This window comes from Neolamprologus brichardi, chromosome 14, assembly GCF_056152115.1.
Source record: "Neolamprologus brichardi isolate AB-2024 chromosome 14, ASM5615211v1, whole genome shotgun sequence".
Classification (NCBI taxonomy): domain Eukaryota; kingdom Metazoa; phylum Chordata; class Actinopteri; order Cichliformes; family Cichlidae; genus Neolamprologus; species Neolamprologus brichardi.
In genome coordinates this window covers 37,524,428-37,539,395 of record NC_142117.1, presented here as the reverse complement: position 1 = coordinate 37,539,395, position 14,968 = coordinate 37,524,428, and the positions used below count along the sequence as shown (strand labels likewise).

Below are 14,968 nucleotides of genomic sequence, written 5' to 3'. Positions count from 1 at the left end.
TGTCAGAGGAATAATGAAAAAGTGTTCTGGTACTGATTTTAAGAACAAGGTATGAAGATGAAGATATGAGAAAGAGTGGTTGAGAAGAAGAGAAATGGCGATCACCGAGGAGCAGTGTACTTTAAGAGTGTTGATGGAGAAGTACAGAGAAGGTGATGAACTGTGGATCTACAGAAAGTATATGATGAGAGTATGGAGCAGGTGGATGAGACTGTAGAAGAGAAGAAGAATGAAAGTAAATAGAAGCAATGAGCAGGAGAAAGGTGGAAATGTGAAGAGAAGTATTGAAGATAGATACCCGGGAGTCAACCACCCAAAGGAAGGGACAGTGCACAGGAGAGGTGGTAGAAGTAGAGGTTGCAGGCAGGGTGGAGTGAAAGGAAACAAGTGTCTGATATGACCGATACTTATGGCAGAAAAATAGCACCAAGAGTGAAAGAGAAGGTTTAAAAGATGATAGTGAGACCTGCTGTGATGCATGGTTTGGAGATGGATGTTGAAGGTGGAGCTGCCAGAAGGAAAACAGAAAAACCTCTGAGGTGATCCATGAATACAGAGGAGGGTGCTGGGATAGGTGGGTGGGTGAGATGGAAGCAGATGGTGAACGCTGATAATAATATAATATAATATAATATAATATAATATAATATAATATAATATAATATATTTAGGGGGCATTTATTTTGAAAGCGCTGAGTGGCGGAAGCGGGACAGGTTTCCGGTGCTTGTGTTCACTGTGGAGTGGCTCGCCTTGGTTCGGTTCGGTTCGGTCCGCGACAGAGGCGCAGCTGCAGCGTGGGCAGTGCAGAACCAGCGTGTGACCGCGGAGGAACCATGGCGGCCCCTGCTCTCTCCGGCCGGGCTGGCTCGTCGGGCAGCCTCGGGAACAGCCCCACCATGGCCGCCGGGAGGCTGCCGCACGGCGGCGGGCCCGAGCTGGACTTCAGGTCGGCGGCCCGCATGGAGGACCTGAACCGGCTCATCCAGGAGTTCAGCAAGCACGACCAGCGGGAGTACGACGACCAGCGGGCTCTGGAGATCCACACGGCCAAGGACTTCATCTTCTCCATGCTGGGTGAGGACACGCACGCACGCGCACACACACGCACACACCAGTCTGCGGTAAACATCCTCGGACTCCACCTGATTATTTCAGCTGGTGTGAGCGCGGAGCTGCAGGGGTGATCCAGATGTGCTGCAGAGGCTCAGGTGATGCACATCTGCTCCACCTGGACCGCATTAGGGATCGCATCCTCTTAGCCTCTCTTCTTCTCGTTTCTTGGTTTAAAATGAACATAAAGGTGTAGCTGAGCTTCTCCAGGTGCGGCACAAATACGGAAATACTAAACACAGACGACACTAACACCACCCTCAGTGCAAGGTGAAGCCCACTACAATCTCAGCCTCATCCACAGCCACACCTTCAAATATATTAAAAAAACAAATCTTCACTAATATTAAACTTCCAGCTGTGAGGACTCCGACCAGCAGGTGTTTTTTCCGCACATAGCGCATCAGTGAGGAACAAATGTGCTCAAATATATTTAAAATTGTCAGATTAAATTCTGCCAAATTAGTGGTCAGAATTTTTTTACAGCGAGAAATAAATCATCGGTTTTTTCCCCCAAACATCACCCCGTGGGGCAAATGAAAAGACTGCAGTTCCTCTGACGTCCAGCAGAGGCAGCAGTGAGTCAGTCCCCATAGACTCCCATGTTAAAACTGTACAGCAGAAATAAACATGATTGCAGCCTGATACACAAACTGTTTGTCTCTGTGGATAATGTCCTCCTTCATAACACCTGTACAGTAGAAGAATGTTTTTAGGGTTCACCTGGTTAAACTGTAATAATGCTTAAAGTTTGTATGATTTGGGGCGTGGCCTCTTTGACTGATGGGTGGGTGATGACACAGGTGGCTGTAGCTGCTAGCTGACTGCTCAGCTTCACCTGAACTGGACCTCCGGACCGTGTTTGTGCTGTTGGAGCCTTTTGGAACATTTTTAATGATGTCACGTGACCAATAACGTGGCTGCTGTGAGGTTACTGTAGTAACAGCTCATCCACGAAGGCGGAGCTCCGGTCCTGCTAAGGGGAATTCAGCATGTAGGATTTCTGCGACACAACCAGGAAACTGATTCGTTCTGTGCACATGTGTGAAAATTATTTTGTTTTATTCCCAATATTGGTGCAGGATTTGGAAAAATTAACTTTGTGAGGGGACGACACATCTGTTGACCTTTGTGTTGAGCCCTCTCTTTGATTGGTTGGTGATTTCAGTGCATGTGTACAAGCTGGCGCGCCGCGCTGAGCTGATGTCAGATGTTTTGCGTCAGCGTCCTCCGTCTCATTTTTCTGGCCTTCGTGCTTTGATTTGCTGTGTGTTTGCAGGTGGCTGAATAATTTAGTTGTGTTGCTTTGTGGTGCAGACGCACAACACTCCTCTGTTTGCGTGTTTGGTTCACATCACTCGTGCATCACTCCTCTCTTAGAGGAGCTCCTCAGCTTCTGCCGTGCTGAATATTGTCTCGATGGCCTGTATGAGGGCACTGCAGTCAGGTGCAGGGAGGAGCTGTGATTGGCTCATGCAGGTGCGTGCTCAGTGCTCATTTAAGGAGCTCTTGATTGTGATGGTGGAGCGTGCACTTTCTGTGTTGCTCGATGATGTTCGTTAGAACATGGGAACGAAAATCCAGATTAAAATCCAATGAATCGCTCTGCACAGTGTTTGTTTTTGTTTATTTATTCAAGAGTTTGTTTACAAACAGTTGAAAATAAAGGAAATTATTTTCATTAGATATTTCTGTAAACTCTGTTTGTATTAACATTTACTTCATTTATTAAATGATGATCTAATGTTTGACTTTGTTTCTCTGTAACATTTGAAGCGTTTGATCAGAAATAACATTTCAGTTTATTACGTTGACCTTTGAATTTATTTGAATTGCTCTGCAGCACATTTGTTGTGTTTAGCGTTTTGAAGAAATGCCAAGATATAAATGTTAAATATGTCTCCACATTTCACTTAGGAGAAAAAATGAACCTCACACAGCTTTAATATCTGATATAAATCAGGAATTACAAGGCTATAATTAAAATTTTGAAGGCGGTGGGGCACTAACCTTTCAAAATAAAAGGCCACAAATCTGCTGAGAGGACTCAGCTCATCATAACTGAACCTGAGAGGAAGTGCGGAGGATGGAGTGCAGGAATGTGAGTTTGATAATGACGCTGGAGCGCCTCCAAGATCTGGATGTAAAAAGACTCTCACACACACACCAAACACAGACAAACACAAAGACAGACACACACAAACTGCAGAAACGTCCATCTGACAGAGCCGCACACTCACATTAGTGTTCATTTTCTCAGATGTACTGACAGTCTGCCAGCTCGCACACGGCGCCTCCTCACAGAAATAACAAACGTTCCAAAATGTCCCGACAGGAAGCGGCGCTCCATCCTGTCTTCACAGCTCGCTCACTGTTTGCAGCTCACAGACAGACCAAAAGAAAAGCGAGGAGGCGGTTTTATGCTCCAGATTTAATCAATCCAATCAATAAAAAAGGAAAATCAATCAGGAATTATAAAGTGAGTGTGAGACGTTCATTCAAAGACAGTGTGTATTTGCAGGATCGTCTCTGTAACGAGGTAACGAGCAGCCCCCGAGCTGAGTTCATCGGATTTATTTGAAACTGTTTCTGAGAGACGGACTGCGTGCGTCCAAACAACCGCAGCGCAGGAATGTAGCCGACAGCCAGGAAGTGTGTGCGCCTCTTCTTTAAACTCAGCAGAGCGGAAAACTCGTCCGGGCCGGCCCGACCGATGGGGCTGAACGCAGTGACCTGTTGGGGCTCACGCGGTCCGCTTCCAAACACAGCGAGCTTCAAAAATAGACCTGAAAGGAACTGGAAAACAGGCGGGCCAAACTGGAGCCGATCCAGACTGAGCTGGACACAAACGAAGCAGACTTCGTTAAAAGCTTACCTCATCTGTGACAGCAAAAACCAGACTGGACGAATCAGCAGAGCCGCCAGTCAACGTTAAAGAATTAAATTACAGCAGGGAGAAGCTTTTAAATCGATGTTAGTCGAATTTTATCCAGATACGAATGTGTTGTTTTGAAAGGTTCCCTGAAAAAGGCTTGACAGGAGCAGCAATGACTCTGTTATTCCATTCAATTCAATTCAATTTTATTTATATAGCGCCAAATCACAACAAAAGTCGCCTCAAGGCGCTTCATAGATACAGAGAAAAGCCCAACAATCATATGACCCCCTATGAGCAGCACTTTGGCGACAGTGGGAAGGAAAAACTCCCTTTTAACAGGAAGAAACCTCCAGCAGAACCAGGCTCAGGGAGGGGCGGGGCCATCTGCTGTGATTGGTTGGGGTGAGAGAAGGAAGACAGGATAAAGACATGCTGTGGAAGAGAGACAGAGGTTAATAACAGATATGATTCAGTGCAGAGAGGTCTGTTAATACATAGTGAGTGAGAAAGGTGACTGGAAAGGAAAAACTCAATGCATCATGGGAATCCCCGGCAGCCTACGTCTATTGCAGCATAACTAAGGGAGGATTCAGGGTCACCTGGTCCAGCCCTAACTATATGCTTTAGCAAAAAGGAAAGTTTGAAGCCTAATCTTGAAAGTAGAGATAGTGTCTGTCTCCTGAATCCAAACTGGAAGCTGGTTCCACAGAAGAGGGGCCTGAAAACTGAAGGCTCTGCCTCCCATTCTACTTTTAAATACTCTAGGAACAACAAGTAGGCCTGCAGAGCGAGAGTGAAGTGCTCTAATAGGGTGATATGGTACTACAAGGTCATTAAGATAAGATGGGGCCTGATTATTTAAGACCTTGTATGTGAGGAGCAGGATTTTGAATTCACAGAATCTCGTCAGGAAATCGCAGTGAACAAAGGATATCACCTGGACAATCATGAAGGAAAAACTTGGTTTTATTTTTCAGCTTCCGATAATGAGTTGCTTCTGACGTCCATCTATCTTGTAAGCAGATGTGCCCCGACCTCCCTGTCCTCGGCCACGACCTGCAGCTCATCTGGAGGAACGTTGAGTCGTTCCGCCAATCAGTCAAGAGATTGGATCTCTGCAGTGCATCCTGGGGGTTCCTCGGGGTCTCCTCCCAGGTCCCTGAGGTCAGCCACAGCCGTCCTGGTCAGATACTGAACCGCTCAGCTGGCTGTAAGACGAGTATCTCGAGGTCTAAATCCTGACCCCCGGTTACACTTGTGTGCGCGATGTTATACCTCGTCTCCATAGGTTAGGAACGTGGTGGTGCTTGTTTTTACACATAATCTTTATCTGATCCTTTTTGTCGTCCTCTATTTCAGGAATGGTCCAGAAGTTGGACCAGAAGCTCCCGGTGGCCAACGAGTACCTCCTCCTGTCAGGAGGCGTTCGGGAGGGCGTGGTGGACATGGACCTGGACGAGCTGAGCGTCTACGCCCGCGGCACAGACTACGACATGGACTTCACCCTGCTGGTCCCTGCGCTCAAACTCCACGACCGCAACCAGCCGGTGACCCTGGACATGAGACACTCGGCGCTGGGCCACTCCTGGCTCAGCCTCCGCCTCTTCGACGAAGGAACCATCAACAAGTGGAAGGACTGCTGCACCATCGTCGACCACATCAACGGCACCACCAACTACTTCTTCTCCCCAACACTGGTGGCTGACTGGTTCTACCAGTCCATCTCCCTGGTGCTGCTGGAGGTGCAGAAGAAGCCGCAGAGAGGAATGCCGAGGGTGGAGAAGGTGGAGCGGAACGGCACCATCATCTCCGTCATCCTGGGCGTCGGGAGCAGCCGGATGCTCTACGACATCGTCCCCGTGGTGTCGTTTAAAGGGTGGCCGGCTGTCGCCCAGAGCTGGCTGATGGAGAATCACTTCTGGGATGGGAAGATCACCGAGGAGGAGGTGATCAGCGGCTTCTACCTCGTCCCCGCCTGCTCCCACAAAGGCCGCAAGGAGAACGAGTGGCGTCTGTCGTTCGCCCGCAGCGAGGTGCAGCTGAAGAAGTGCATCTCGTCCAGCCTGATGCAGGCGTACCAGGCCTGCAAAGCCATCATCATCAAGCTCTTGTCCCGCCCCAAAGCCATCAGCCCCTACCACCTCCGCAGCATCATGCTGTGGGCCTGCGACCGCCTCCCCGCCAACTACCTGGCGCAAGACGACTTCTCCGCCCACTTCCTCCTGGGCCTGATCGACGACCTGCAGCACTGCCTCGTCAACAAGATGTGCCCCAACTATTTCATCCCTCAGTGCAACATGCTGGAGCACCTGTCGGACGAGACGGCCATGCTGCACGCCCGCAAACTCTCCTCCGTGCGCTCCGACCCGGCCGAGCACCTGCGCACCACCATCGAGCACGCCAAGGCCGCCAACAGGCTGACGGTGGAACTGCAGTGGCGGGGCAGCACCAACAACCTGCCATCGCCGCAGTCCGACGCCGGCGGAGAGAACCAGCCCGACGACCGGCTGGCCAAGAAGCTTCAGCAGCTCGTCACGGAGAATCCGGGCAAATCCATCTCAGTCTTCATCAACCCGGACGACGTCACGCGGCCGCACTTCCGCATCGATGACAAGTTCTTCTGAGACTGACCTCCTCCTCCTCCCTCTCAGCCTTTCTCCTCCTCGCCTTGCCCCCACCTCCTCTGAAACTTAGTTTTTTTAATTTTTTATGTTTCTCTGCCACAGAGTGAAGTGAGGTGATCGTCTAGTCGTGTCTGCCACAGTTTTTTATTTTTTATTTTTCTATTCCCGTCCCCACCTCCTCCTCTTTCACTGTGTGCCCTGTGGTTTCTACCTGCTGAATGCCTTTTACAGACAGCTGCACAGCAGCAGGTTGTTTTACAAATGAAGGACGAGATGGAAGTCCACCTTCAGCCGGCTCTGCTGCTCCAGTGTTCGTAGTTTGTAGTTCAATATAATTATCAGGGATCCTGGAAATGAGACGAGTCCACCAACTCCTGAAATCGCGACGTGTGTCTCACGCCGGACTCGCCGTCGTTTAAATTTGGCACTGACGGCAGAAACGATGTGAAAGCGAGGAGCCGGGCTAAAATCAGCTGCTTTGATTGTGGGAATTTCAGTGCTGGCGTGGCCGAAGCCTCAGTTTTAATTTCATTTTTACTTTTCTGTGATAAAGTGAAGAACAATCAAAGCATGTCATAAATAAATAAATCCTATTTCTGCACAGACTCAGCATTTCCACCCGTGTTCTTCAGGCCTTCTGCAGTTCTCATGTTGGACACCAGCCGAATTCTGATCAATGGAGATCTGATCCTGAGCTTTTCAGTTTGTGGACTCCAGCTGTTCCACCTGCTCCTTAAAGACCAGACAAACTAAAACTCCTCAAAGACGAATTTCTCCCAACGATTTAGGAAGAATTCGGTGACAATCTGTTGGTTTTCCAGCACGATGAAGCTCCAAGTTACGCGCCTCAACTAAGGCTCAGAGATGATCACATTCATATTTGGATCCGTGCATGGATCATTGATGAGGCAGGACTGGATTTGTCCAGCAGAGAACTGCAGGAGTCTTGACGGTCGGTCTAAATGCTGATCAGTGCAGAAAAACTGAAGCGAGCACGAAACGAACGTTTGGCTCGTCAGCTGCTCTTCACCTCCACGCGCTCGTTCCTTGCGATGAGGGCAGGGATAGCTCAGTAGGTAGAGTGGTTGCCCCATGATCGGAAGGTCGGGGGTTCGACTCCACTGAACGGTTACCCTGAGGTACCCTGAGCAAGGTAACGTCCCTACACACTGCTCCCCGGGCGCTGCATTGGTGGCTGCCCACTGCTTCACTGGGTGAATGGGTTAAATGCAGAGGAGCAATTTCCCTATGGGGACTGACACATACACATTATACATTATTATGACACGAGTACGAGGTTTTCATAATTACGAGCAAGTTACTCAAAATATCTAATGACTCGTTTTTGCAGCAGCTCGGCGTCGAGCGTGATTTTATCCCAAAAGCATTTCAGAGCTCGCTGATCGGACGGCGGACGCTTTCAGGAGCTGCGGACAGCCTGAAGTCTCACGTCGAGGAGTAAAAGCAGCAGAGCTCGGACGAAGGTGGATTTTGTCCCTCTGAGGAATGTCTTAGTCCCACCGCGGGACGACGATGATGGTACTAACGTCTTAGAGACTAACTGTAAATAGGAACAAAGTGACTGAACTCTGACGGGCAGAAGGAGGAACAGACTGACGATGGTTTGTCGACTACTTTTCGTCTGATTTTGCACAGAATGTAAAAAAAAAACCGCCGTGTTTCCTCTCGATGGCGGACGCCGTGTCCTCCTCACTGTCGAATGACGATATATCATATCAGTTGATGGTGACACTTTACCGACTGGTGGTCGCGGTGCACGCTGTAGATGTTCTCATTAACCGGCAGAGCTGCAGCGATTGTGATTGGTCCAAAGGCGCAGCTTCCCCTGATGGAGTCTGACGGCTGAGCTGCCGGTTGGTGTTGCCTCTCGTTCGCCAACAGACGCCCTGGATCCCGTGTAGTTTGCAATGTTTTCCGAGTTTTCCTCATTTCAGTTTGTTTTGATGAGCTTGAGCGTAGTCCAGAATCCTTCCAGACATCCAGGGTCCAGGTCCAGACGGATGGCGTAGCTCGTGATGGGGGCGTGGTGGGTTGACATGAAGCTCGCAGCAGCGTTTCCGTTTACTGCTCAGGTTGATCTGCTGCACGGCGACCACAGTCAGTAACGTGTCACTTCCGGCTCGATATCACCGGCCTCGCTCGCCACTTCCTCTTTCTCCATCTTGTTTGTTTTGATCACTATTTAATAAGCTTCACTGTAACTTAGTTTATTATTTCTAACCCGACTGATGTTTACTCCGCAGCTGCTTCTTAGTGTTTGGATGTCGAGGGTTCGACTCCCCTTCAGCGCCGCCGGCTCGCCACGTGATCGTCAGCCTTTCAGATCGCTCGCAAAACATTGGGACCAAATCCCGATTGGGACTTTTTACACTCCAACTGTAGGTGGAGGTTTGGTCTGATGGAGCTCCAGGCTGGTTTCTGGCACAGTTACTGTGCAGTAAGCGAACGCTGTTTGGCTCCAGAAACCACCAATTATGTGGCAAACCTCAGTTTGGAGCTCAGGCAGCTTGGCGGTGGGACGTGTCTAATGAGATGGTGCTATGATGTCATCAAGGGTGTTTTTGAGGGGCACAAATCATCACAGATTTAGCCACATGACCATCAGACACTGTGGTGTCATTAGGGATGGGTATCGTTTAGGTTTTATCCGATACCGGTGCCAAACCGGTACTTTTGAAACGGTGCCGGTGCTTAAACGGTGCTCAAACCGGTGCTTAAAGAATGGAGAACACAAAATTGGTCCAAAAACCTCTGATGTTCAGCTGTTTTTTTGTAAAAAGATAACAATGTTAGCCTTTTCTGCAGCTATGGGGCATATATGGTATCACTCTTGGCTGGAAGCAGTGCTTAATCAATGGAAAAAACACAAACTTTGTCCAAAAACCTCTCATGTTTAACTGTTTCCCACTTTTTCTTTGGTCATTTTAGCCTTTTTGGCCAGGGTGAAGGGAGCATCTGCCATCAAACAAGAAGACAGCCGCATGTAGCTATGATGATGTTTGCTAGTTCACCTTACATGCATTAATGTAATAACGTGGTTAGCCTACTCAACATAAATTACACACGAACAACATTAAGCGACTCACACAGAGAAGAACGGCTGCTGCTGCATCATCATCCTCATCATTTCTGCTACACTGGCAGGGCTAGGGGCCAGGACTCTCCTCTTCGGGTTTTTGGGGGATGTTGCAAACTCCGGGTCCGATAACAGGCACCACACCCGCAGTAGATGTGCTCGGTGTGAGGTCTCGCAGCAAGCTATCAAATACGGCGCATTTCTCGGCTTTTAAAAAAACGCTATGCATCGCCAGGTGTTTCATCAGATTTGAGGTGTTACCTCCTTTGACAGTATCACAGTATCAGCTTAAAGCACTTGTTGCAGCTGCTGAGTTTGCATCTTTTGCTGTGAAGTACAGCCAGACTTTTGACCGCTTCGCCTTGGGCATTTTTAATCTGTAACTCTGCTCTAAAAGAACGTACGTACCTGGACCCGCCTACTATCCTCGGAAACGTAAAATGATTGGCTAGAATCCAAAGTGTATGACAGCTCAGGAAAATAAAGCACTGAAATGTGCGCTGCTTTTCGGTCTGGTTACTACCGTTTATGTCAGAACCGGTGCCATCATGGCACCGGATACCGGTACCCATCCCTAGGTGTCATGTTTATATACAAGGAAAAGAAAAATGTGCTTCATCTCAGCTTCAGCCTCAGTGAAACCTAAATATCGATTACCGAGTCAGAGCCTGTGCTCAGCTCTGATTGGACAGCTGAAGCGCGACTGCAGTTACTGCAGTCAGCACTAATGCGATCAGCTTAAAAACACTAAAGCAGATATTTTTGATCTCCTGACATAAACGAGCATCGGTGACATCTGCCGCCTTCAGGATGCGACTGCGCTGACGTGTTTGAGCCGGTTGTGCTGAAGGCGAGTCGTCCCAGGTTTGTTTGTTTTGTCAAAGTCTGAAACATTTCCAGGAAAATGCAAAAAAACAGAAAAAGAATCTGCAGACGTCTGCAGACAATGTGATCTCCATATCCTCATCCTCAAGTGCAATTAGTGAACACAGAACAAGTACACACTTATACAAACGCACATATACGTCATGTAGCATTAAGACACTGAAGTAAGTTAAAGCTGAACGGTACGCTGCTCTGCCGATCCCACAGACCCGCACTGACACTCCCACTCAGAGGTTTTTCACACCATCAAAGTGCCGCACCACGCTCTCCTGCTCGGTGGAAATGTAATCAGTGTGTTCTTCTGAGCTCCGTGACTTTTGACCTTACCGCTTTCTCTATTTGTTGAGAACCTTTTGACTGTGAGTTTTTATTTTTCTGTACCTCGCTGCTCTGCTTTGTTATGACGATGGATTTCTTTATGCAACGTAGACGTGGGTGGGTGTGTCCCTTCAGATGGCAGCTCCTCCCCATCTGTGAAGGTTCTTCGCTGGATTTCACTGTACAGTAGAGTCACTATAAAGTCTTTTAAGCTCAATTTCCCTCTACGTCCTCAGTGAGTCTGAAATTTACATCTAAAGTTCTCAATGAAATTAAACCTTAGTTTACAGTTAATGAAGTTCTGTATCAACTTCCGTTCTTAATAAGTTAACTGACGTCTCGGTGCCGTCAGCAAAGTAAATTAAACTGCAGAATATGAGCATCAAACCCTGGAAAGTCTCGCCTCCACAGAGTAAATCAGGCTGATCGATTCTGCTGAAGAGTGGCTGAGAAGAAAAACACTCCAGAAATGAATCTTTGGCGGCGCCACTCAGATTACGATTGTCTGCAGTTTTAGGGAACAACAAGAAAATTCAAGATTTGGTCAACAAGGCCTCACGATTGATCCCTGGATTGTGCCACTTCAGTTGACTCATTAGCTCATGTGATTTGTTTTACAACATTTGCATTGCACAGATTTATTTATCTTAATGATACTACAGTTAGAGACCAGAATAAAGACGGGAGGCCCCAGAATCAAACATCAAACCTGCTACTGGATTCGTGGTTGACATTTAAGTTAAACAGGGACCATAGAAGAAGAAGGAAATGTCTTTATCATCTGCGTAGTTCTCAGATATGAGAGCACAGACGAGAGCAGGTTCATGATCTCGCATCGTGCTGCAGAATCGGGCTCAGGAACAATTGAATCGAAGCCTGGGGAACATCCCTGAGTAAGACCTTCAGAAAGAAGCCTCAGGTCTGCACATCATGTCACGTTTATTACACACGGCATGTGTGTGTGATCAGTTTCCAGTACTGTCAGGTCACAACATGAACATCTGCTATTATGTGCCCAATTTTCCGCACGTATGGATCGAAAACCTTCCTGCTGACCAAAGTTTAAAATGTTGAGCGTAGAAATGGTGATTTAGTAAAATCATATAAAGGTGATAATTTCTGGATACAGAATAAGGAGATGCAGTCTTGTTTGCAGATGATGGCACACATAAGGTAACGTGTGTGCTACATTAAAGATGCTCAGTCTTCTGAGAATATGACGTCATGCACGTGGTCGGTGCTGCAGGCCGTTAAAATAATGTATTTATGTAAAAATGACATCATAAGTCACATGGCCTCAGACATATTTAAAAATCATCCGGACTCGAGGTTTCAATCAGCCACTCAAACACTTCGTCTCATTAACCCTCAGACAGGGACCTTTAAGCAGCTTCCTCGCTCGACCACCAGGGGGAGCAGTGAGGAAGCAGCTCGCTCTGTGTGAGCGGGTGTGATGGAGGGAGCTGCCATGTGAACGGAGGCTGTTTGTGCACACAGTGACTTTATCTCCTGTAATGTGGAACTACTGTTGTAAATAGCACTTGATAAAATAACTCCTGTCTGACTCTTCGTCTGCGTCCGCTTCATTCAGCCGCCCGGCGCCACACAGCTCATCTCAAACGCCTCATTTCGCTTCCTCCTAACCTTTCTCTTCTCTCCTGCTTCCTGGTGCCTCAGCACCTGTCTCCTCCACCTGCTGTCCTCTCTCCATCGCGCCTCCTGCTGGGTTTGGATCGCACTCAGCTCTTTCTGGCAGAGCGCTCGCCATTCCAAGAGGAAACTATCCATCACTGTCCAAATATAACCACAGCGTGTAAACACGCTGCAGGCTTTACTGCTGATGCTCAGCCTCGCTAAAATCCCCGATTTACAGAAAACACGAGTTATTTACTGATGATCAGCGACGGGGGGACCTGAAACCTCTGTGGGGTCATGTGACTGACTGTGTCAAAACGCCTACAAAATAAAACTTTATTTAAAAACAGTTTTAAGCCCAGAAACTGTCCTGCAGTTTATCAGTGGAGAGCTAACCCTCTGTGGACCTGATGAGAAACAATGATGATTCCAGGATGTTCACTTACAGCACTGCAGTCACTTTACACACTCTTACTTTGACTTGACATCACCTGTGATTTACTTCCAGGTGGCCCCGCCCTAACCTGCTGATGTCATTAACTCCAACTTTGGTCCAACAGATTTGTTGAGCTGTGCAGGTAAGCTTTAGGCAATTTAAACTGCCTCCATATATGCAGCAATGCTAAATATACTCCTGATAATAAGAAGGAAAAATAACCCAAACAGCTCATTACACCTGAGCGGCGCTCCTTTACCTCGCACAGCTGAGTCTGTGGGTGAGCGTTGGTGCTTGTCTATAAATAACCCCTTCTTAACAACAATGTTTTCATAGCTCACCTGTTTAACCCTTTAAGACCTACAATAGAACCAAGTCCACCAGAGCTTATATTATATTTTTACATGCTGTGGAGCCATTTTTGGGAGCATTTCAAGTTGATATACATCAATACAACCATTATAGCCCAGATTTTATGTAATTATAATATTATGTAATAATATGTATGCATTAAGTGCATATAAATTGCAAGAAAGTGCAAAAAACTACAAAAAAATTGAAAATCGTTTTTGTTATTTTAACATATATTTCTAGTTAGAGAAATTTAAGAGGCTTATCCCTCAAAACTGTAAATACAAAAAAGTTGCACAAAATAATTTCCCACCACAGGAAATTTATTTTGAGTGTCTTCATAGTTTTATTTTTGAAATACACCAATTTTTATATACTGCAGGAAAAACGAAAATAAATATTATAATGCAAATTTGCAAAAAAGCAGCATATGCATCAAAATAAACTATTTCCAGCAGTGCAATATGAGTCCTAAGCATCCCAGAAACGACACAGAAAGTCATAAAGTCAAACATAACTTTTAAAAACACCAGTATAGGCTCATGAGGCCCTGATGGTAAAAAAAAACTAAATTTCCGCGAAAATGACGTCACTTCCGGTTTCGGGCAGGTCATGGCGGACATGCGATAGTTCGTGCTGATGGACGTAGGAAGTGTTACGAACAGCTGATCGGATCGGCAAAGCGTGTTTCTGGAATATTATGTTTTTGTTGCTGCAAGTGCTTTTTATGCAGTTTTTGCAAAACTATATGTGGAAGGAAACTGTGACCGAGGACAAGCTGATGGCATAAGATGTAAGTACAACTCCTCCGGTTTCATATGCAAAAAAAATTATTGCGCTAGCTCACGTGGTTGCAGAGCTACAAGGATTTAAAAATAGTTGCGCAAAACGGAGCGTGCTGCTCTGACCGGTTTTAAAGGGTTAAATGGCATTATTAGGGGTGTGGTCTCTTTGACTGACAGGTGGATGGTGACACAGGAGTATCCAAGTACTCTGATTATATTTGGATGTCACGGAGCTCTGATTGGCAGGTATGGTACTGTGAGATGCTAACACACAGCTAACTGGCATTAGCTGATAACATAGCCTTCCATCCTCCGGTCCAACCATGGTCACATGTACTTCAGAAACCAGTGAGTCAAGCTGTAGTAGCTAACGCCATCGTTCTTATACAGTCTATCTGCTAACAGTAACAGCTGTTAGAGGAGACATGTTTACATGTTTACTCCAAACCTCCAGCCAAAACTGCCACTGTAGTACCACCAGTGACCCAGTAGGTGAGCCTCTCAGAGCCTGAACCACGGCGTTGTTAACGTTAGGTAAGAAAGTCCAAAAAAAGCCCACTCTGAGTGGATTTCTGTCTGCAGGGGAGGAGTGCTGCTTTTAATGTGACTCATCTTTCACCTTCTCTTCAACAGTAATTGCAGCTGAAACAACCTGATGTGTCTCACTGAACTGGCTGCTACCTGTAAATCCATCTTCTTTGTGAAAACCGAGGATGTTCCCTCCTGATGGGAACTAAAGGATAGTTTGGGAACTCGTACGACAATAAAGGTGTCGGGCAGCCTTTATATGCTGCTGTGATGTTGACTCCAGGCCGTCTTTGAGCTGAGTTTATTCCTGTTTAATCAGC

General features: G+C 47.1%; 1 protein-coding gene across 1 annotated transcript; it reads left to right on the top strand.

Moving 5' to 3' along the window:
* The first annotated feature begins 728 nt into the window (after positions 1–728).
* Positions 729–12,477, top strand: unm_sa32065 (un-named sa32065). The gene is made up of 2 exons (XM_006801228.3): positions 729–1,075; positions 5,349–12,477. The coding sequence occupies exons 1-2, from the start codon at positions 835–837 to the stop codon at positions 6,611–6,613; spliced, it is 1,506 nt and encodes a 501-aa protein (XP_006801291.1). The 5' UTR covers positions 729–834; the 3' UTR covers positions 6,614–12,477.
* Positions 12,478–14,968: the final 2,491 nt, after the last annotated feature.